The 24419-nt window shown below is 44.9% G+C and overlaps 2 protein-coding genes across 3 annotated transcripts in view; one reads left to right on the top strand and one right to left on the bottom strand.

Annotated features, from left to right (window-relative positions):
- Nucleotides 1-24419, top strand: part of Ptprg (protein tyrosine phosphatase receptor type G) — a 703035-nt gene that overhangs the window by 70008 nt on the left and 608608 nt on the right. The gene's annotated exons all lie outside the window — the stretch shown is intronic.
- Nucleotides 22688-24419, bottom strand: part of LOC143267458 (uncharacterized) — a 50996-nt gene continuing 49264 nt past the window's right edge. The window contains exon 5 of the mRNA XM_076545546.1: nucleotides 22688-23894. Coding sequence (XP_076401661.1) covers nucleotides 23866-23894 — 29 coding nt within the window. The 3' untranslated portion in view covers nucleotides 22688-23865. The remainder of the gene's footprint in view (nucleotides 23895-24419) is intronic.

Here is a 24419-nt window from a genome sequence, read left to right as displayed (position 1 = left end):
GCATTTGTGGTTTGGCATGGCTCGGAATATTTATCGCTGCAAATCTCTTTGACAACAAGGGTACAAAGCAATATTAACACACACTCTTTATAGTGCTGCAACAACTGAGCTACTTAAGAGACCCCTGCAATTAGAATCCAGATCTTCAGGCTAGAAGGACCAAGCTGCCAGGGCTTTATTTACTTCCTTAGAATTATAAAGTTAAAAAAGGGTGCCAACTTCTTGCCAGGTGCAAAAATCCTTTTAAATTTACAATGTGGGTGTTTTTTTTTTTCTTTTAATTATTACGTTGGTTAGATACAAATAAATCCATGTGGGCAAGTTTTTAAGACGTTTGTCTTCAGTAGTAGTGTGAACACTTGCTCAGTAAGAAAGGAAAGTGCGGGCAGGTGACAGCTTCTTGTTTGTGACATGGGCACAGGAGGAGGAGCAGATGTTTGTGAGGCGTGGATCTTCCCCGTAAGCAGCGCATACTCCACTTGTACAAAGGCAGATGTGTTACCCACTGTGATACACGGTGCAGCCTTCCTGATTGGGGTGGGGGCAGGAGAGCGACCAGTTCTGCATTTAGGCAAGACTCTGTAGTTTAGAGAAAATGGCAGAATGCAGACGGTGCTTAGAACGCTGGCTAGAAATTGATGCCGGATGAACAGGCGAGGAGTTTCTTGTTTCTAGAGGAAGAAATCACAAGGACTTCTGGATCCGCAGGGGAGTGCTTCTAGTTAAGTGTCCCATGGCAGGAGCTGCAGGAGTTCACACGCTTCGTACATACAAGATGGTAGCATGTGCACGGACCCTAAACACATCCTCCTGTTTATTTTAAATTGTCTTTAGATAACTTACAGTATAGTGTAAATGAACAGACTTTATCCGACAGTGTAACGTATTGGGTAAACACAGAAATACATGTATATTTTACTTAACACAGTACACATGATGTATAAGGGGTTTCTCTAATGTATTGCTTATGGAGTGTAAGAACAAGAAACCCTGCACAGCCCAGCTGTGAGTTTTAACTGTGGCTCTTTATCAGGCTGAGTAAACCGGTTTCACATCTACTTTGTTGAATAGTTTTGTTTTTTAAAATCTGTGAAGCGATATTGAATTTTATCAAACACTGGTTTGGCAAATAAAGAAATAAACAAATAGAATAGTATCCTTCTTTTTAAAACACAAGCAGCAGGTGACGATATCCATTTGGACCCTCACAGCCAGCCCCGGAATGCATCCCCTTGTCTTCTGAGTTCACTCACTGTCCACTTGGACCAGCACCTGTCTCAGGGGTAACGCCTGTGGGATGAGTGCTTCTCCATAACCCCACTGCTGGAATGTGGTGCCACCTGCACTGTGGACACCTTGGCTCTGTTGGTTTTACAGGCATAATGCTGTCACTGCACTGTTGAGTGAGCCGATTTCAAGCTGTTGATATAGTTCAGACCTTGGCAGTTGTCTAGTCTCCTTGAAGCTTTAGTGTTTGATTGCATTTGTTCGCTCTGCAAATAGTCAACGGTGTAAGTGATCTCAAAGTGAGAATAGATCTAAAGCCTGTGTTTATAATAGACAAGGTTCAAAGGAGAGTTGAGACCTTGTGAAATACAGACATAGACTTCCTAAGCAGAGAATAAAGACTTGACTCTTCTCATCAAAGCCTGTCAGGCAGCCACATTGCAGGCATTGTTTTGTTGCAAAGAACAGTTTTTTTTTTTGTTTGTTTTTTTGTTGTTGTTTTCAAATATACTGTTTTCTGGGAGGGTTCTTTTTGGGCAGTTTTTTTGAGATAGGGTCTCATGTTGGGTCTCATGTTGCCCGGGAAGGATTTGAACCCACTGTGTAGCTAAGAATGTCCTGAACTCCTGATCTTTCTGCTTTCATCGCAAACACTAGCTTTACAGGTATGTAAGCCATGCTTGGTTTTGTGTGGTGCTGGGTATCAAGCAAAGCAAGTAAGTACTCTAACAACAGAGCTACATCCCTAGGCTTGAGGTTGATTTTTAAATTGATATATGAGAACATAAAAATTGTGCATATTAGTGAAATATCCCATATGATATTGTAACATATGTATGCTTTGTATAATGTTTAAAATCATATTGGACATACTTATTTCCTCAAATACACATCATTTCTTTATGGTGACAATAGTCAAACTCTTTTTGTGCTGCCTTTTGAGTCCCATGTTGTAGTCACTGTCCACAATTCTCTTAGTGCGCCAAGCACACCACAATTTCCCACTCCTACCCTCCGCCGTGTTTCCTGGCCTTGCCATCCTTCCCTAAGAACTTCTGCTCTTGGTGTTAATTCAGTAAGATGAGTTGGTGGAAGACAAACCTGTCCATCAGGAAACTAAAGGAAGCATGGGTATAGATAAAAAAGATCCCTTACATTCCTAATAATTATAATTAAATGCTTTTGTTTGTGATCACTTTATTGAGATTGAATTTATATAGTATAAAATTTGCCCTTTAAAATGTTCATTCTTCTTACTTTTGGTTTGATTTTTGAGATGAGGCCTCAGTATGTGGTCCAGGTTTGCCTTGAACTCACGATCCTTCTGCTGCAGCTTCTAAGCCCTGTTGATAAAGTCATGCTTTGCTGCATAGGACTAAAGTCGGCTGACACAAATGCTGAAATGACCTTGTGACGTAACACTTGATCTGTTCCTGGGAAACACTGTGTTTACTCACCAGTCAACCAGTAAAATCTAACATTGTTGCCACTGATTCCATTGGCTGCAAGTGTGAAACTGATCTATTTATTTAAGTTTGTGTCTCCTGCCAACCGGTGACATCTTCTGTCATTGTTTAACTCCTAGATCAGGTTGCTCTGCAGACAGAGGGCAGCCTCCTTGCCATGTTATGCTTGGCTCTGTGGAGAGGGACAGGGCTGTCTTCCTGGGCATTGGTTTGTGTGGAGAGGACTCACACTTTTTTATGTGGGTATGAGGTATCTACCACAAAAATTCTGGCCTGGCCACCACTTATTGTTATGATTCATTGGGTAAGCTCCTTGAAGCCTAGCTTAGTTGATTTTCTATTCTGCAAAAGTGAACAGGGGAATGGTGACCCTTTAGGGTTATTCAGAGGACTGCATAACAGTCCATGATGCACACGTGTGCTGGGCATAGTGCTTAGTATTTCAAGGAAGAACATGCGATCAGAGAAGTACCTGAGATTCCTCGGGGAAAGTGAGAACTGCACATATCCAGTAAAACACTTTGGGTGCCATGGCTACCTTGTTCCCGTGGGACTTCAGTTTCTGGGATGGTTGTGATGTTGGGGCCCAAACCTGTGAACCCTCAGGCTTCTTAGGAGCTGACCAGATTTGCCCATTCCTCAGCACTCTTGACAAAATGATATTTTGTGGGCATGTGTTTGTTTTTTATTGACCATGTTCTGAGGAAACTGTCTTTAAACATGGTCTAGGACTCTGAGTTTGATGTTTCCTTCCTAATGTGGAGACATAAGTAGAACCCGCCTTGTCATTCAGGCCTGTGGATTGTTATTTACTCAGACTGGAAAAGTCAGTTTGAGAGAGCTGTGTGTAGTTTCTGGACCATCACTGAGGCCTACACTCAGTCTTAAGGAACTTTTAGGATGTCATTAAAAGCATTCTTTTCTTTCTTTCTTTCTTTCTTTCTTTCTTTCTTTCTTTCTTTCTTTCTTTCTTTCTTTCTTTCTTTCTTTCTTTCTTTCTTTCTTTTTTTTGAGACAGGGTTTCTCTATGTAGCTTTGCACCTGTCCTGGAACTTGCTTTGGAGACCAGGCTGGCCTCGAACTCACAGAGATCCACCTGTCTCTGCCTTCCAAGTGCTGGGATTAAAGGCGTGCACCACCACCGCCCGGCCATTAAGAGCATTCTTGACTGGAGAAAGTTCATTAGTCTTGAGTTTCCTCACTGTAAGCTGTTTTTCTCAGAATTGTGTGGAGAAGTTGTTAAGGGTTGAGAATTCCTTACCCTCAGTACTTGGGGCCAGTGTGCTTTTGGGTTTGGAGGTTTTGAATTGGCATTATTTTGCAATATTTGCATAGACTACTGGTTTAGTATACCTAATCTGAAAATTCCAAATATTCGCTACTCAAACTGACTGTTCAGAAAGTTTTAGACCTTGGAGAACTTTAAATTTGGAATTTTATGATTAAAAATAATAATTTAACACTAGGGACAGTGCCTCACACCTGTAATCTGAGCACTTGGAAGGCCAAGGCAGGAGGATTACCATGAGTTCAAGGCTGCATAGTGAGTTCCAGGCCAGCCTCTAGTAAGATTATGTCTAATAAAGAGACCACCACCACCACCACCACCACCACCACCACCACCACCACCACCACCACCACCACCACCACCACCACCACCATCAAGAAATACATAATGTATATTTCTGATATTTGAAAGTGGTCTTTAAAAAACCAGACAGGCTGAGGAATGAAGCTACTCAAAGCTAATTTTCTTCAGAACTGATATGGAAACTGTGTGTGTGTGTGTGTGTGTGTGTGTGTGTGTGTGTGTGTGTGTTTCAAAGACCCCTTTGGTTTATTAGTATTGCTTTATCTATAACCGACAGTGACGTTCCTCAGACACTCAGTTGTGCCTTTCTGGGTCTGCATTTTCCTCTTGCTCCAGTTGCCTTGAGCTTACTGCTGTTTTGTGTCACTTTGACAGGTCTTCGTGCCAACCTGTTGGGTTTGTGGTTCCTGGATCACAAAAGAAGGGGATATGTCTCAGCTATGCTGGCTGCCTGTGGGCTTGGTGCAGGGTGACTTCTCTATATTGGTTTCTTAGAGCTACACAATCTCAGGGCTTTAACCTGTAGGAGTAGATTCTGTCACACTCGGAAGACATGACGCCAGCGATCAAGGCATTGGCAGCTGAGCTCTCTCGAGACTCCTTCCTTGCTCTAGCTATTGGTAGCTGTTGATGTACCTCAACTTGAGGCTCCCTGTCTGTTTGCAAGGTTCTACTGCCTCCTTGCTTTTTGTTTATCAGTCTCTCAGCTACACACTCATGAGGACACATTTCATGGGATTTGGATCTCATGTGGGTAATCTGGGATACACTCTGAGACTGCTTGGGATGCTCATAGATTCTAGCCATTAGGATATTGATTGATCTTTTGGATGGGGATGGGTAGCATTGTGCAACACACTGCCATCATCTGAATCACCAGATGGCCAGTAGTAAGCAGGACCAGAAATTCTGAATGCTGGACCCTGAACAGAAGATGACCATCTTTCTAGGTGTTTTTTGTCAACTTGACACAAACTAGAGTCCCCTGGGAAAGAGGGACAGCACTTCACTTGAGCACTTCCATCAGACTGTCCTGTAGGCAAGTCTGTGGCTGTTTTCTTAATTAATGCTTGATGTGGAGGGCCTGGCTCACTAGATGGTGCCGCCTTGGGCAGATGGTCCTGGGCTGTGTAAGAAAGCAGGCTGAGTAGGCCACAGAGAGCAAGCCAATAAGTAAGCAGTGTTCCTCCATAGTTTTGCATCTGTTCCTGCCTCTCGGCTTCTTCTTAAGCTCCTGCCCTGGCTTTTTTCAGTGATAGACTATAAAGTAAATGATTACAAAGTAAAGGCTGACATAAACCCTGAGTTTTTCCTGCCTCGGTTTCTCGTGTTGATGGACTGTATGCTGACATAAACTGTTTCTTCCCCACAATGCTTTCGGGTCATGACATTTATCATAATAACAGAAACAAACCAGAACAGCAGGCCTCACCTATAAGCAGAACTACCCCTAAACACTCCTGCTGCTGTGTCTCTTTCCTTGGAGAATCTTGGGTATCGTCTCCTGCCTTGAGCTCTGACCAGTCTCTGCCAGCTAGCCATTTCCTGTTCTTGGTCCATCTGCTTTCTCACAGTTCTGCCTGTGGTCCGTGATTGACAGCCCCGTTTCCTGGTTGAACAGTTCATGTGAGCATGAAAATTCATAGTGGTCCTAAGGGAGCACGCAAGTGATGTGGTTCACTGGGGACAGCCATCACTGTCTTGGATTTCTCCCAAACAAAAGCTGCTCTCGGGGGAGATCAGAGAAGCCCGTGTGGCACTAGCCTGGTTCTTCCAATGTGTGGTTGGCACTGACCTTCCTCCTCTTCTTTCTTCCATTGACACAACTTGCCGAGTGTAAACCAAGAGCCAGGCTTGGTACCAAGTGCTTCTGCTACCATTTTCAGCCCATTACACAGATGAGGCAAATACCTTGGGAAAATAAATCACCTGTTAACATCATGTACCTAGCAGGAGTCTCTGCTGTGATTCCAGAATCTGAGGATGAGCTAATTGGTCCTACTGTTTAGCACGTAGGTACTCAGGTGACACCCACTGCAGTGACTTGAGCCACGTTCTGTTCTGACTTCTGGTTTCTTCTTGGGTCACCTTCAGCATATGATGGGTCTACACCAAAGTCAGGCGCTAGACTTTCTTTTGTTCTTCACCAGCATTCTACACGAGATGGTTTTGTATATCTGGAGAGAAGGTGATGGGTTGCACGAGTGCCTTTTGCTGTTTGAGGGTACTGTGGCATGTTCTGGATGCTGTGAATGTGTTGCTCTGATTGGTTGATAAATAAAAAGCTGATTGGCCAGTAGCCAGGCAGGAAGTATAGGTGGGATAAACAGGCAAGAATTCTGGGAAGAGGAAGGCTGAGTAAGGAGATGCCAGCCTGCCGTCCAGGGAACAGATGTAATGGCACACAGGTAAAGCCACAGAATATGTGGCAACATATAGATTAACAGAAATGGGCTGAGTTTAAGTATAAGAGCTAGTCATTAGAAAGCCTGAGCTAATGACTGAGCAGTTTTAATTAATATAAGCCTCTGTGTGTTTACTTGGGTGTGAGCGGCTGCGGACTGAGTGGGACACAGGAAAACTTCTGGCTATATGAGGGCCTGGTGTGAACAGTGGGAGGAGATAGAAGAAAGGCTTTTCCAGCCTTGGGAGGGAAACATCAGGCTGGCCATTTTCTTACTACACTGGAACTGGAGCACATTTACAGGGAATAAGCCCGCAGCTTGACTTGTGCGTGCGTGCGTGCGTGCGTGCGTGCGTGCGTGCGTGCGTGCGTGTGTGTGTGTGTGTGTGTGGTTATCCACACTAGTGTATCTGCATGTGGAATCCAGACGAGGGTGTTGTCTTCCTCTGTTGCACACTCCCTTGCCCTTGAAACAGTCTCTCACTGAACTGGAGTCATTGCTCATGCTAGACTGGCTGGCATGGGGCCTCAAGGTCACTCACGCCTTGCTGCTTTTATCTGAGTGCTGGGCGTTCAAACCGGTCTTTGTGGTTGGCAGCGTGTGCTCTTACCCACTGAGCCATCTCCCTCGCCTCACCTTCGCTCCGATCTCCTAGGAGTTCCTGGTAGCTTGGGAGCCACTGTCGTTCCAGCGAGAATGTACTTCTACCCCCTCTCGCACAAAGCATGCTGGGGCTGCAGCTGTGGCCCGCAGCAGAGGAAACCTTCCCTTTTTGGCTGGCCTCAGCCCTGAGGACAGATTTCAGATCTCAGGAGGGTGAAAAGCCTAGCGCATGGTCGTTCCATGAACTGCAGTTACAGTGTGAGACATTTGTGTAGTAGCTTATCACTTCAATCATCTAGAGGAGAGAGAAATTCCATGTGCATGTTTCTCTTTGTCCTCTTTTTCATCCTTTTCACGGGTGTATTTTTAAAGAGAAATCACCGAGCTGGCTCTTCTGTCATTTGTGTAGCCATTTTCCATTCCTTTAAGGCTTAACAGCTTTGTGGTGTTCTGTCTCACTGCAGATGGACTTGTGGTTCTGTTTAGATAGAAGATGGGTCATTGGTTCTGAGATAGACTCTTAATCCAGGTTTAAGAGTGACAGCCGATGCCCAGATGAAATCTGGTAATGATTAAAACCCTAAAACAAAGCCCACTAATTCTTTATGTGGTTTGGGAGGGGTCTGTCCAAATCTAGCGGGTGGGGGCTGCCATTCCAGGCTGTAATACTGTTTAGAGAAATGAAGAGCAGGAAGTAAACCTTGCTGGCTGCCGAAGTCTGAGATTTAGAATGGATGGCTCTAATTTTGTTTTGCATTTATATTTAATGGCCCGGGTCCCTTTCCTGTGGGCTGGTGCACATTTAGCTAATGAATGCCTTCTGAGGAGACCTGGATGGCAGGAGAGGGAGGGCCTAGCTGGCCTTCGCACCTGGAGCTCCAGAGGCGTCCGGACCCTAGCGGCTTGCTCTGGCACAGCTTGCTGTTTCCACGCTTCTCATCCTGCTGCATTCTTCGTTTATAAAAATCACAGCTCTGCGGCAGAAGCCCAAGCACCGACCCCGAGTCATTAGCTGGGCACTCTAGCCGTCTTTCTCAGCCACGGGCTGTGACCCTGCACTGGGGCGTGTGGCTTCTCCGCCTGGGTCCTTCCTCCTTCCAATTTGTAAAGGCGTCATTCAGTTGAGTTCAGGCTGGTGTTTTCAGTTCTATAGCGTTTACCCACGTGCACTGTTTTGCTGCCTCCATGTGAGGACCTTTCCCAGATCATCCCTCAGCTTGGCTCAGGTCACAGGCACCTGACTGTGGTCTTGGGAAGCATCCTGGGTCTCCTGACATTCTGGAAATAAATTAGAAGTAACCTGTTGTACCAGCCACCATCTGCTGAGGAGAGGGCTGCATCACACTCAAACTCACTCTCTCCTTCTCCCTTCCCCTCTCCTCCCCACCCCCACTCCTCTTCCACCCCGTGACCTCTGTCTCTGTGTGTGTGATCCCCAGCTGGAGTGCGAACAACCCAAGGCAACTTGCCACCACTGCCCTGAATAAGATGCAGATTTGGGGATGGCCATGTCGTTTGGGGGCATCTTCTTGTTTGAAAATAATAAAGTTTTTGGTTGTGGATTCTAGTCATACTTTGTGTACTTGAAATTCTGATGTGTAAAATCTGTGTGTTTGAAGAGTAAGGAATAGTTGGGCTGGTGAGATGGCTCAGGATTAAAGGTACCTGCCTCCAGGCTTGAAGATCTGAGTTCTGTTCCCAGAACCCACGTGGTGGAAGGAGAGAAGTGAGTCCTGAAAGTTGTCCTCCGACCTCTACAGGTGCACCATGGAGTATGCACTACCACACACATTCACATACATGTACACAAAATAGACAGATCAAAGTGTCAGAAATCTTAAAAGGAGAATTGGGGATCTGAGGCCAGACTGTATAATATAACAAAATCCATGCCCAAGGAAAGTAATAATAGCTCTTGGAGATGGGGTTATACCTCAGTTGTAGTGTATGTGTGGCTTGGATTCCATCCTCGCCACACCCCTCCTATAAAAACCAAACCAAACAAAAAAAGCACAACTTGGCTTTTAATAGCCAAGATGAGCACGAGTTTTCCTTAATGAAACTAATCTAGGTAACCAGGAGAACAAAGAGGTGAAATAGAGGACTGTTTCCATGAAGTTCCTGTACAAGAACCAACCAACTAGTCCTGTTGGTCAGGTGTAGGTTACCTGGGCAGGAACCACCTTAAACAACCATCACAGGCAAGGGAATGGTAACTCGCCGCCGCCTGGAGACTGTGTAACTGTAACCTGTACGTTCCACAGGAGGAAGAGAAATGGAGAGGAAATCTACAGGTGAAAGGATTCTAGAGACAGACCTGTTGTGTTAGTGACTTGTCTTCGGGCAGCAAAGGAACAGACAAGGAAGGAAGGCTCTGCTTCCCTCACGGGTTGAAGGGATGTCCATCGTGACAGGGAGGCCATGGCAGCAGGAATACAAGGCTTTTGGTGACATTGTGTCCACCCTCAGGACACTGATATGAGTGCTGCCACTCAGCTCACACTCTCAGGACCCCAGTCCGTGGGATGATGCTGCCCTCAAGGTCGATCTTCCCGTCTCAATTAGTCAGATCTCAGTATTTCCTTCAGCCATGCCCAGGGCTTATCTTCTAGATGATTCTAGACCCTGTCAGGTTGTCTGGCAATGTTAACCAGCATACCAATTTGGTTCTCCCTTCCACTCTGATCTAATAAGGGAGCAAAGCCTGTGTTTGGAGGTCTGAACCCTAATTAGAGTACCTGTTGACAGTTTTAAAAAGTGTATCAAAAGTTATATGTCATTATTTTTTAAAAGTTTCTGTCTCTTACATGTTTCTGAATGAATGCATCTGAGGTTTGCTTCAGACAATATCGGAGCATGTGGGTAGGCGTTGGGAAGCTGGACCAGACATGAGTTTATCATCTGAGGCAGCTCGTGAAGACGTGGCTTGGGCTTCTTAGCTAGTTTTCATAACACATGTTAGAAGTTTTGTGTAACCAAAAATTAAAAGAGGGAAATATGGCAAGATATCAGCAGCAAAGCCTTTATTGCTTTCCTTGTATAAAACCACACATGGTCTGTGTGATACAGGTCAAGTAAATGCTTTTGAGAACCTTGCTTGAATGTGTGTGTGCGTTCAGATCATCCTGTTGTTAAAGTGGAAGTGAATTCTGCTCTATGCTTTTGTCGTCTGCCATTGTTGCATTGATCTCTTTACTTTGAAAGCTGTCTTAGGCCATTAAATGCTATTCTGAAACCCTTAGAAGCGACTGTGGAGAAATGTTGATTTAATGCTTGTGCCCTGATTTTACTTAGCTGGCTCCTTATTGTTAAGTAAATGGTGCTTACAGTTTTGGATGCGATAATGAGTTCTGTGATGAAATCTTTCTAACTAAATCTCAATGCATATCCTTCTTTCCTTAAAATAAATTCCTTGGAAGTGCTAAGTTTCTATTTATATAGTGTGTGAGATAGCATTTGCTCATGCTTCACTTAGGACCTGCACGCACTTCTTCTTGTAAGGATTTCATTTGCTTCTCAAGCTTCTTGAAGCCTTGTTTTTAATAAAAAATTTTTTCTTTCATTTTTAATGGTGTATGCAGTGTGTGTGTGTCTGTCTGTGCATGTGAATGCAGGTGCCTATGGAGACCAGAGAAGAGAGCATTGGATCTTTTGGCACCGGAGTTGGAGGTGGTTGTGAGCCTCGATGTAGATGCCGAGAGCCAAACCAGTGTTCTCAGGACGGGCAGTGTGTGCTCTTAACTCCTGAGAGAATGCTCTAGCCTTTATTTCCAGTTATTTCTTATTCTTCAAAAAAATGTCTAGATGTTAACAAATTTTCATTTAATTGTCTTTGAAGCCTGAAATCTTCAAGGGAATATTTTTAGGAGAGATGGCAGCAAAGATTCTGTCATTCTTGTGTGTGTCTGTGAAGCATCTGTAAGCTAAGGTGCGTATCAGTCATTTTCATCACACTAGAAATCCTGAGTCCTGACTTCCGCTCTGCCGTTTACTAGTGAGATGGTAAATTGTTCTTTGTAAACATGGGGTGCTGTGGGTGAACTGGCAGGAGATGCTAATGAATTGTGGGTCATGCAAATTTAGGGAAAGAGATTTGTATGCATGTGAATGTGTGCAAGGGCGTGTCTGTTTGTGTGTCTACAAGTGTGCATAGCACTATGCTGTGAGTGCAGGTCAGAGGACCACTTCCAGGAGGGCCTTAGGGCTTTTCCATCTTCTGTTGGAGACAGCCTCCCTCATTGGCTGGAACTTCACCCTGTAGGCTGCTAGCCACTGAGCTTCCAGGGATCCACACCTCCCATCTCTCCATGGCTAGGATTATCAGTTTTCATACAGCACCTCACTTTTACCTGGGTTCTGGGTATCTGAGCTCAGGTCCTCATGCTTGTGGGGCCAGCTCTTAGCTATCTTTCCCGCTCAGGAAAGAATTTAATAGGAGCCATGGAATGTTCCGCTTTGGTTTGGGCGGCTTGAGTGAAGCCAGCTGTGGTGTGTAATGTAGGTCTGTCACAGAATGTGCTTTGTGTTGAACACAACAGGACCGTTCTGTTTTCTCTCTCCTTTCCTTCACACTGTGAGACGGTCCCATCCTTGAAAGATGGACATGGTGCTGTTGCTTTGTGTTTCTACGTGCTCAAAAAGACTCAGGCTCCCCGTGTGGATAAGGGGCGTTTGGTAGAAGTCAAGCTTCTCAAATCTGAAAATCTGAAACTTTCTGAGCTGGCTTGACACCGTGAGTGGAAAATTCCACACCCGTCCCTTTGTAATAGGTCACAGCTGAAATGTAGGTGCACTGAAAGGGCTGTATGAAATTACCTTCAGGCTCTGTGTCTACGGTGTGTATGAAACACATTGCAAGTTTAGACTTGGGTCCCTTCCCACACATACCTCCTTCTGTATATGCAAATATCCCTTGATCTGAAAAGGTCCATAATCAGAATCTCTTCTTGCTTAATTCTTTCAGCCAAGGGGTGCTCAGCTAGTGCCAACAGAGTGGCGTGTTTGTTTGGAAGCAGGTAGATTGCACTTGAAGACCGATCTAGTAGTTTTAAAATGAGAGGCAATATGATATGGAAACAGTATCTTATCTAAGATTATGATGTGAACAATGAAGCAAGATTTTCACCCAGGTTTGGCCACATGACAGCACTTGGACCTCACTCTTCTGTAAACCCACCCATGTGGGGGCATCTTTTACGTTTTTATTTGTGTGTGTGTGTCTGTGTGGGAATTAGTGCAATTGCCTGTGGAGACATTGGACTCCCAGAAGCTGGAGTTACAGGTGGTTGTGAGCTGCCCACTGCTCGTGTTGGGAACTAAATTCTCTGCAAAAGCAGTAAGCAGTTAGTTGCTAACTGGTCTCTCCAGCCCTCCATGTGGGGTCATACCTGAGTCCTTGGGGGCAAGAGCTTAACAGGTCCATGGTGCTCAGGGACAAAGGCGTCAGTGTAGAGAGAACTCAGTTTGAGTCCTGGCTGTGCCTTACAATGTTTTCATATTTGGCTAATTACATGTGTACCTGCCTGGGTTTCTCCATTTGTAAGTTATTGAGAACACTAGAATCTTCCTTAAAGTGTGAGGGCATTTGTCTTAAATGAAGCAGTGAAGTAATATATACAAACATGTTTAGAATGATTAGAAGCTTAAGTGGCATGTGACAGTATCTTTATAAATGATTGTTATTGTTATACTAGCTTTTTAAATTTTTTAAATTGGGTGGTGTAGGGGGATGAACCCAGGGCTTTGCATACTAAAAAATACCAAGCTACAACTCCAGTCTTGGCTGGCCTTGAACTCAAGTTCCTTTTGCTTCAGCCTCCCTATGCTAGGATTATTGACCCTTTCCACAGTTCCTAGCTGATATCCTGGTTTCATTAGAAGCATATTGAGGTATCTCCATCCAGCACGATGCTTCTCTGTAGCTGACAGCCAGCAGACACTGTTGAATGGTCAGATGGATGTATACTATAATATATACTATGATATTTACATTGAAATTAAGTTTTGCAACTGTGGTAGAATTTAGCTCCCCCTGCCCAGTGACCCTTTGTAGGATGGGACAGATGAGCTCTCTGGTTTTTCATGTTCCTTCCCCCAGGCTCTGGAAACAAATTTATTATTTATACAGCACCTACCCTAACAGAGACGATCGTAATCACATTGAAATTACTCTGCACCAGAGAGCTTCAGCAGATGTGTGAATATTAAGTTATTAATAACTAATTGGGTGCTAATTATGTGCCCTGTAGTTCTTGGAGCTGCTAAAGAGGCGTCACCTGCTGTGTCAGGCCTCTGTCTTGTCAGGTCTGGAAAAATCATTTTTGGCAGACGTGCTGAAGTTAACTTTAGGTTTTGAGTGTCATTTCCTACAAGTTTGGGTTTTGTTTTCTCGGTGCCTCAAGAAATCTTCCTATGAAACTGTTGTGACCTCTCTGTGTAGAACTTCCACTTTCCATGTACCAAGGGTGTGTGATGCTAGGTGACAGTTTTCTCTACGGGGAGACTGGATCCTTGTGAAAGGGAGCAAGGCTAGGGAAGAACCTGAGGCAGCAGAGCAGAACTGAAGAGTGTCAGGATTGGAGAGCAGGCTCAGTGGGGGAGGGCACTCACTCTGCAAGCTGAGTGGCTGAGTTAAAAGCACATCCCCCAGGTGAAAACACGGGTGTGAGGGCTGGGGAGATGGCTCATCAGTGAAGAGCACTCACTGCTTCTGTGGAGGGAACTGGGTTGGTTCTCAGCGTTCAGGTGGCGGCTTACAACCACCCACCACTCCAGTTCCAGGAGTTGGATGCTCTTTCCTGACTTCCTAGGGCTCTGCTCCTCCCTCCCTCCCTCCCTCCCTCCCTCCCTCCCTCCCTCCCTCCCTCCCGTAACAACAAACACCCAAAAATCTGGTGTAGCCAGGCATAAGTCTATAAGCACAGTGCTGTAGGGATGGACACAGGACAGTTGCGCGCGCGTGCGTGCGCGCGCGCATACACACACACACACACACACACACACACACACACACACACACACACACCACACAGCAAAAAAGCCCAGTGTTCTTATATTTTTCAAGACAGCTGAGGGGCCTTGAACTTGGACCTGGGACTCAGCTCCAGCCGATATGATGGGATATGCACAATGATATGCATTTTCTGTTTGTCTCCTCCCTCCAATCAGTTGTTTTGTGTCTCAGCTGGAAATATGTTGGCGGTTGTTGGCTGGAATAAATCTGTGAGTCAAAAATCCTTGACTCACATCAGGGTGCTGCAGTGTGATCCAACACACCCAGGAGTTGTAGAACTCTAAAATTTAAAGAAGATGTTAAGAATGAGAGAATCCCTAGATATATGGTAACTGAAACATCGGGTTTCTTTTTTCTTTTTCTTTTTGTTTTTAAATTTTTATGTCTTGTTACTTCAAATTGATGGAACTTTTTGCCTCTTACGTTGGTCAGGCAAGACATCTGTATTAGTGCATCCTGTGAGAAAGTAAGGTGTGGCTTTATGGTTCACAAAATCTGTCTTCTTATATAGGAATTTCTTAGTACATTATGGCTGCCTGGCTGCATCTGTCTTTTAAAATTAACTTCATCAAAATGCCTACAATTAAAGAGTCTCTGATTGGCTATGTTCCGGGCCTAGCAAACTAAGCATTAGAAAGGAATCTAAGCACTCCCAGCCCAGGGATAAATATATAGTAAGAAGGTGAGACAGAGAAGTGAAGATGGATGCCCACCAATAGAAGAGTGGGCACAGCAAATAATGACAAAGATTAATACTGGTCAAATTGTCTGGAAACTCCGTGTTTGAGTGGAACTACAGACAACAATATCTAACTCATTTGGGTTATGGTTATTACCTGTGACCACACTCTCCATGTCTTTTCTGTGCGGTTTCTTTGCCTCCCTACTGTCTGAAACCTCTTTCTGCATTAGCTCTTGCCTGCTTTGAGTCCTGGCGGATTTGGTAGACCGTGTGTTGTTCAGGTTTTCAGCCTCCCTTGCAGCTAAGTCTTTGGCCGAATGAATAGCTCTTCACCAGTCACATGCATCTGCTCTAGTTTCAGAATTATTGGCGTGTTTGTGGTCCTAGGAAGAGAGACAAAGCATTTTGGCAGTGGCTGCATCTCATTGAGAGGAGCAGGAGCCTCCTTCAACTCCTCTGGTATTTGAGCTTGGTAGCCCCAGGCTTGTGCAGTGTTTTTGCCACGGGACTGGCAGTAAATACTTTTGGTGTAGGATATGCAGTCTGCTGGAAAACACCCAGTGATACTGGAGTGAAAGCACTCATGGACGTCATGTAAACTGAGCATTGCTGTGTTCCAGTAAAACTTTACTGATGGACAGGCAAGTGGGTTCAGTTAGACTCCAATTTTGTCAGGTCGTGGTCTTGCCTGCCCCGTGAGCCTGGTAGCTGAGCCGTCTGTTGCTTTTATGGAGGGCTTGGTTTCCTTGTGTTGCCACTAGAATGTCAGTTGCTATTTCCAGACTTTCTAGTCCTGATTTACCTTGTGAAGAGCTGTAAATTTCATTCTGCTTTATGCAGACACATACCTGTGAAAAGATGTCACTTCATATAGCGGTGGCAGTAGTTGGGTTAAAATATAACTTATTCTTGTTCTATGAAGCAGATAATTTTATTATTATTATTCCAAGACAGGGTTGTAGTATGTAGCTCTGGCTCTGGGGGAACTCATTCTGTAGACCAGGGTGGTCTAGTGAACTCACAGAGGTCCGCCTGCCTCTGCTTTCTGAGTGCTAGGATTAAAGGTGTGTGCCACTATGCCTGGTTCATTTTATTATTTAAAAAATGATTTCTTTATTTTTTATGTGTGTGGGTGTATTGTCTGTATGTATATCTGTGCATCATGTGCAAGCAATGCCTGTGGAGGTCAAAAAAGGGCATTGGATCCGTTGGAACTGGAGTTACAGATGATTAGTAGTTGCCATGTGATGTTGGAAACTGAACCTGGGTCCTCTGCAGGAATGACAGGTGCTTTTAATGGTTGAGCCAAGACTTAATTTTAGTTTATGTGCATGTTTCCGTACATGTTTGCCTGTGCATCATGTGAGTGCCTGGTGCCCATGAGGACTAGAAGATGACATCAGATTCCTGGAGGAATCCAACCGGGGTCCTCTGCAAGAACAGCCAGTGTTCTTAACCGTTGCACCATCTCTCTGTTCCTCAGTGTCTGATTCGTTAGTGAACTCACCCCATTCCTCCGAAACTCTCAGTGGAATTACACATCCAGAAGTACTTCAGTTGGACACCCTCCCCCCATTGGGTTTGTGCTGGAAGTCCCATACATTGCTGATTGAACCCCTCATTGATGTAATTTCAATATAATATTAGAACCTGGGAATCAACAGTGTTGTAGTCACAGACTTGATTTGGATTTCATTAGTTCACTATGTGCACACATGTTTCCATGCTGTTTATATATAGATGTAGCTTTAGATCTGTGCATCCATCCTCCACCACATCAGGAGAAACCACGAAGACCCCATGTCTCTCCTTTACAACTGTATCTCTCCTCACTTCTAATCTAAGCTTTGGAAGGACATTAGTTTTTTCTAATTGGGTTGCTTACAGAGCTACTAGAAACATTTTGTATAGGCTTTGGAGTCAATTTAAATTTCCATTTATCTGAGATAGATACTCTTGAGTGGAATTGCTAGGTCATATGCTAAGTCTGTTTCTCCCTTTATAGGAAGCTGCCATTCCAAAGGCATGTGACCATTGAATTGGCAGTTTTATGAACAGGTCTCCTTGTCTTTCATTTTGTCTCTTTTACTGCTTTGTCTGGATTAGTTTTCTCAAAACAGTAATTGTAGCTTTCAAACGTCCTTAGTTTTGTACTCAACACCTTGTGCATACTGTCTAATTTCTTAACGACTCCTCAGTGGAGGTCTGATGCTGTTATTTCTCTAGAGAAGAAAGTGGATTCACGGGGTATATAATTAACTAGTTTAGATACATTCAGCTCAGTAAGGGGCAGAGTTAGAAACTCCAGCCTGACTGCCTATGGAGCTAGTATCATTAGATTGGTAAGGCAGCCCTTAATGTTGGGTGTCCTCAGTGCCTGGAGATGTTCCCTGGTAAAGTGACTCTCACTGTGGCTCTGTGGGCCCAGGAGAGCCTGAATACTGACTTGTACATTCTTGGAACCGTTTGTGAGCTTCTGTTGTTTTCCCTCTTGCTTTTATCATACCTGAATTCCCAAAGTACTTCACAACTTCGTAAGCCGGACTCGGAGTTTGTATAAAGGAACCCTGCATGTGATCACCTGGAATATCATAACAGAGGGACTATTGTCAGGCTAGTGGACTATGCTGGAGGAGAAATTAATGTTAACTGTGGATGCTATTTCATAACAGAGGAACTATTGTCAGGCTAGTGGACTATGCTGGAGGAGAAATTAATGTTAACTGTGGATGAGGTTTGGTTCCACTTACAGGGTCTCAGAGCTGCATTGCAGGTGGACCCCTAGTTTCATGGATTCCCCCACTACCCTCAAAGAAGTTAAGTGTTCTTTCATTGAATTCCTTCATGTGTTCAGGCACAATTCCAGTCTCCAGCGACACGACAGTTAACTTGTTCCTATCAGGGTCTACATGTTCATCGCAAGAAAGGGGAATGAAAACCAGCCGGTACGTGACAGAGCCTTGTCACAGAATTACCTGCCTTCAGACTGTTCAGTTCTTCCATCTTGATCCAAAACCACTCGTTAGAAACCACTAAATGAAAGGTGTTGGGTGGGAGCAGCTCCCTGGCTAATGCACGCAGGAAGTGCCTACACCTTTGTCTCTTGGCTGCAGAACACTCACTTCTTAAACAAACGTCCCTTTGATTGGCACCTGAAGACTCCTGAGAGAGGGGTTGAACATTATGTTCCCCACGAGACTGTCTTCTGTGTTCCTGATGTATTTCAGCATCCACACAGGAAGAGTAAGATGGTGGTGGGGCCTGGTTAGTATAGTGCCAATATAAAGACTCTAACATGAAAGAACAAGGCGTGAATGACTTTTCCTTAAAATGCCTTAACAAATCTTAAGGTTAAGTATTGCCAGGCTTGGGGGTGCATACCTATTATGATTCCAGCACTCATTAGATGAAGCAGGAGGATTGAGAGTTTGAGATTGGCCCAGGCCACATAGTGATTTCAACACAGGGAGACCCTGTTTAAAAAGCCATAAACACGCCGGGCGGTGGTGGCGCACGCCTTTAATCCCAGCACTCGGGAGGCAGAGCCAGGCGGATCTCTGTGAGTTCGAGGCCAGCCTGGACTACCAAGTGAGTTCCAGGAAACGGCGCAAAGCTACACAGAGAAACCCTGTCTCGAAAAAACCAAAAAAAAAAAAAAAAAAAAAAAAAAAAAAAAAAAAAAAAAAAGCCATAAACACAACAGTTATAAAAATGTGTTCACTTTAATAGGTGATTAGATTACCAATGTTAAACATAACCATGGGGCAACTTTGGACTCATCATGCTGTTTCTGCTGCTTTAAGAGAACACCTGATAGAACTAAGTTTTTAACAATAGCAATTTGCTTCTTGCAAGTCTGGAGGCTGCGTTTAAGGTCAGCGTGTCAGTGGCTGTGGTTATTTGGTGAAGGCTGCCCTTTGCTTCCAACATGGTACCACACTGCTGCATCCTTCTGAGAAGGGCTGCCTTTCGTGGCAAATGTCAAGAGACCTGCTGTATTCATTCCAGGCAAAGACTGCTAGGCAGACAGGTATGGGCAGCATCTAGTTAGGTATAGGCACACACAGGTAGGCTGGCAAACTCAAGGGGGCTCTGACCTCAATGCCATATTTATACTGAATGTTTACAAAAATGCCATTCTGCCAGGCTTAAGTATGGATCAGATTATATGAGTAAATACTCTTGGGGTTTCCTGGACATCTGATGACCGTTATTTGTGCTGACACACACAGCTTCCTTCCCATGTGCAGACTCATGTGCTCTATTAGTCACATGTCTAAAGGTAAAATGGCCCTTAGAACTGTCTGATTTCAGCACGTGAGAAGTTGCCTTTGTGAAAACTGTAATACCATTTTTGAGGTAGCAACCCTTGAGGCCAGATCACGTTCCCATCAACCCAACCTCTGGATACCCTCATATTGGCAGCATCTGGCTTCGAGTTCTGTGGAATGGCAGGCAGCTTTGCTGTGCTGAGGAAGGCTGAGTGCTTTGTGTGCACCTGTGGCTCCCTTAGAAGTGAATTGTCATATTGTCTAGATGAAGAGGATGTCATAGTGGTAGATAGACTGGCAGGTAGGGACATTTTTGGTATTTTCCCACAGTGCCATGACTGATGAGGGCATGGAACTGGTAGAGCCTAGGTTTGGAGTTTGGACCTTTTCTTACATCCTGAAGTCTGTTCTGTCACCATGTGCTGTTTGGCTTGCCAAAACCGAACAGTGAAGAGTTCCTTTTATGCTGGGTTTGGCCCAGCACTTGGGAAATGGAGGCAGGGAACTGAGAGCAAATTCATTACCAGCCCATGGCACAGAGTGAGACCCTATCTCGTCAGGCAACCTTTTACAAATGGTAGCTTGAAAATTGTAGTAAGTGTATCGTGAGTGTTGCTACTAAACAATATGGAACATCTCTGGTTTCTCACTTTGCTCTGGCTTTTATTTTTCTGGTCTTTCCAAAATGAACGTACTGGCTGGTTTTGTGTGTCAACTTGACACATGCTAGAGTCATCAGAGAGGAAGGAGTCTCAGTTGAGGAAATGCCTCCATGAGATCCAGCTGTTAGGCATTTTCTCAATTAGTGACCAGTGGGAGAGGGCCCAGCCCATTGTGAGTGGTGCCATCCTGGGCCTAGTGGTCCTGGGTTGTGGAAGAAAGCAGGTTGAGCAAGCCATGATGAACAAGCCAGTAAGCAGCACCCTCCATGGCATCTGCACCAGCTCTTCTGCCCTGCTTGAGTTCCTGTCCTGCTTGAGTTCCTGTCCTGACTTTCTTTGGTGATAAACAGCAATGTGGAAGTGTAAGCTGAAAAACCCTTTCCTTCCCAACTTGCTTTTGGTCGTGGTGTTTTGTTGCAGCAATAGAAACCTTAACTAAGACAGTGAAGAATTCTGTTTTAATTTATTTTGTCCCTATACAAATGCGGAGTCTAAGTATGAGGACCACAGCAGGGCATGCTGCTGAGAAACTATCTTCTAACACATAAAGATCACAAAACTGGGTCAAGGAAGACAATTAAGGGTGGAGGCTCCATGTCCTGTAATCCTGAAAATATCAGACGCTCACTGAACATTACTGAATCCAGTTACCACACACCAGTATCAGCAATGGAATTATGTAATACAAGGTTTTTGTGAAGTTAAGACATGTTCAAAAAGCATAGTGGAGAGTCCTGCACTAAACTGTTGAGATACAGCCAAAAAAAAAAAAAAAAAAAAAAAACAACCAAATAAAACAACAACAATAAAACAAAAGGCTCATGAATGCTTCAGACGGCCAGGAAAAGGGAAATTGGCACCTGCCTTTATTAGCATGCAATCCCCATCCAATCTTTGGATACATTTGTAGCTTCCGTGAGGCAATGTGGAGGATCTTGGGTGAAGACTTAGTGTGGAAGATGGCCGTGTTTGAGTGTACGCACCTCTCATTAGCAACCTTTTTCCCCATGAAGTAAATGTGTTTCCAACACTGGAGTGAACATTTAATTGGATTAAATGAACATTTTATCATCAAACATAGCCAGGTTTCTGTTGACATTCATCAACACAATCATTTCTAGAAGCTTTGGGTTGTGTGACTCCAGGAAGATGCTGTGTTTGGAAGCCCCCCCCCCCCCAGTTTGGCTTTATGGCTGCCTTTTCTTGTTTACTTTATGTTGTAAACTAATTTTAACAACCCATAAAAGTTTTAGGAATCCCATTTACATCTGAACAGTGATTCAGCAATTTGAACCTATATTTTTTGCCATGGAGTTGTCTAGTAAAAAGTTTATATGACGCTGCTGACTCTAATGGTTCAGATAAATTATGCTTTTATCTCTCTGTGTTTATATTTCTTTCCTCTCTGCCTACACTTTCAGAACCCTATTTATCAACCTCAATTATATGGGTGGATTTAGATATATTCTCTCTTTTCCTCTCTCCCATCTCAGGAAAAACATAATTTCTATACACTACCAGATGGGTGTGTTGGCTGTAAGCTAAAAAAAAAAAAATCCCCAAATGCTTCCCAGGCCATCTGGTGTCTTGGTGGGGTCTAGTCGATTAACTTCTTAGTATTGGTTTTCAGTCTTAGCACCAGAAATTAAGCCCCTTTTGGCATTTAGCACACTAAAGTTTGACATTTTTTTTTTGTCCCGTTGTTAATACACTCCTGTACTTGCTGTTAGGATGTCATAGTGGATGAAGCCAGACACTGGGCTCTGTTCCTGGACCAGCTGTGTCCTGGCAAGGTTAACAGGTCAGGTGGGAATTGACCTTCCCTGGGTTTATAAGCTCCGAAGTTGGACTGGGGCACTGTGAACCATTAAGGTGCCTGGAATAGTTTGGGTTCATGGTCTGCTGTCTCAGTTTGCTTCAAGATTGAAACATTTCATCCAGCAGGGAGTCTCCTTAAACTGGAAGGCAAACAACTTATGCTCTACTGAATGAGCTAGCCTGGGGGGTGGTGGTGGGATAGGTAAACAACTCAAAATAGTTTCAGGAAGTTCCTGAAACTGACCAGATTTACCAGGCCCCTCTCTGCCATAGTAAATAGTAAAAGCTGTAAAGATGATTCTCAGACAAGCCAATCTGCAAAGACGCTTGAGATCAGACAAGCTGCCTAGAAGAAACAGAAACTGGCCCAGTTGCTCAGATGAGGTTTAGAACAACTGAGTCTCTTGGAGGACACTCTCCAACCTGTTGAGTTGTCTATAAGCTGTGCAGTCTGCTCCAGGTTCTCAGCTTTGTGGGAAGTCACCCATGCTGGGGTGGGCTTTGGTGATACAGCTGTCTGTGAGTCATCTTTGCTCCTATTAAGTAACCCCTCACCCGTGTTCCTGTAAGTCACCCCAATAAAAGTCATTGGTTCACCAAGTTGAGCTTTGGTGGCATCTGTTCCCTGTATGGGTGAAGCAAATGTGTGTGTTGTGTCTCCCCAGGGAAAGTTTTGTCACCCAACAGCACTGTATTCAGCAGGCTCTCCTGTTCTTCTACAGGGCAGGTGACCCCTAGTTGAGAATGGCTCCATCGCTATCATTTGTTCCTGAGCAAAGGGACAGCTGCAGTTTCTGAGGAATCCCCTATCAAAGTATAGTGTAGGGGAACCCAATGACCAACGTGGTCACTCCGTATTATGGAGGGCGGAAGGTATACTTGAAAGACCCCCGGCTGAGATCTTTCTCCGGGAGAGACCCCAAACCCAAGGAACACACCGAAACCACAGATCAGATGCAAAAGCAAGAGGGTTTATTTAGACCAGGTACCTGGGGCGAAGTCTCTTGGAGGACTTGCGCACCTTCTTAGGGCAAGGGGGACTTTTTATGGGATCCCAGGGGCAGAGGCGCGGTTACAGAAGCGAGAAGCATAGTTACAGGGTCCCTATTGGTTGTTTCAAAGAAGGCCAGGGTGAACTTGGGGTCGCATGTGTGTGGCTGATTTGGCCTTGTCCAGGCCAGCTGTTTATTCTTCAAGGCCAGGGGCCCGCCATAAAATATCAACTGTCTTACTCCCAAGGCTGCTGACCACAGTTATCTTTTTTAAGGCTGGCCATAGCTATCTCTGTCAAGGCCGGGTAGCTGGCTATGGCTGTGAACTCCTGTTTTTCTGATTCCTGCAGAATGGCGTTTCTTAGGCTAAGTTATGGGGGGGAGCATTTCATTGGCCCAAAGCCCCATGTCCTCATAATGGAGCGGGGGTCTTTCATTCCCCCATTTTCTTTTGTACCAAATGAAATCTTTCATTTTAGGATGGAGAATAAGGGGTTAACTCTATCTCTGACTGTCTGAGCCTCTGATATTGCTGGGTTAGGATCAAAGCCTGGGCAACAGAAACCTTATCCTTGATGAATTGCACCAATCTGTTGAGGATGTATGACCCAAACAATAAAATGAGCAGGAGGACGATTAGGGGGCCCATAATGGTGGAGACAAGGGTCGTAAACCATGGTGACCTTTGGAATTATCTTTTAAATCATTTTTGTTGAGCATGGCTACTTGGAGCTGTCTGAATTGGCCGGTCTCTATAAGGGCTGCAGTCTTGTATCTACCCCAGCAGCTATTCCGCCCATGGTAATTTTTTTCAGTAACAGGGCCAGCGTCAGGGAAACAGGCTCTCTGGTGATGCCCCTCCCAATGTCAGGAGGACTATTAGGGGGATCAAGGGGACCCCCGGGTGAGTTTTATCTTTAGTGGGTTTGGAGAGCGTTGAACTAGATGTCTCGGTGCCCTCAGCTTCGTCGGGTTCCTTGGCAGCCTTTACATGCGACGTGTGGACCCAAGCCGCTGTCCCGTCAACCTCGGCTCTAGGTTCCTAGATTGATGGCGTCGGACCCAGACAGAGTCCCCAATCTTGAATGGGTGAGGCACCACCGGGCGGTTCAGTTGTTCCCGGCAGGCAGGGGTTTTTACACCGTCTTTTGCATCAGTTGGAGGGCTAGTGGCAAAAGAGGAGATATCAGAGTAAAGGAAATTTACAATTGGTGGGGGAGCCCCATACATGATCTCGAACGGGGTTAGGCCATGAGGCCCAGGAGTGTTCCGGGCTCGGTAAAGGGCTAGGGGGAGTAGGAGCACCCAATCTCTAGTGCCAGTTGCAAGCGTTAATTTGGTTAAAGTCTCCTTAATGGTTTTATTTGTACGTTTTACCTGTCCTGAGCTCTGGGGGCTGAATGCACAATGAAGTTTCCAATCGATCCCCCGTAGCCTGGCCACCTCCTGACTTACCTGGGAGACGAAGGCGGGCCCATTGTCTGACCCCAATATCTGGGGTATTCTATACCTGGGAAAGATGTCATCTAGGAGTTTTTTGGTTACCACGTTAGCGGTCTTTTTCTTGGTAGGCAAGGCCTCTGTCCATCTATGATGTAAGCTTGTCGCTCGGGGCTCCATTCCGCCCCCATTTTCTTTTGTTAGTTCCTGGTCCTCCGGGCTTCCGCCATCCGGAGGGCCTGGGTCAGCG

Source organism: Peromyscus maniculatus, chromosome 9, assembly GCF_049852395.1.
Source record: "Peromyscus maniculatus bairdii isolate BWxNUB_F1_BW_parent chromosome 9, HU_Pman_BW_mat_3.1, whole genome shotgun sequence".
Taxonomy (NCBI): Eukaryota; Metazoa; Chordata; class Mammalia; order Rodentia; family Cricetidae; genus Peromyscus; species Peromyscus maniculatus.
The sequence above is the reverse complement of the archived record's forward strand: the minus strand, read 5'-3'. Positions and strand labels throughout refer to the sequence as shown.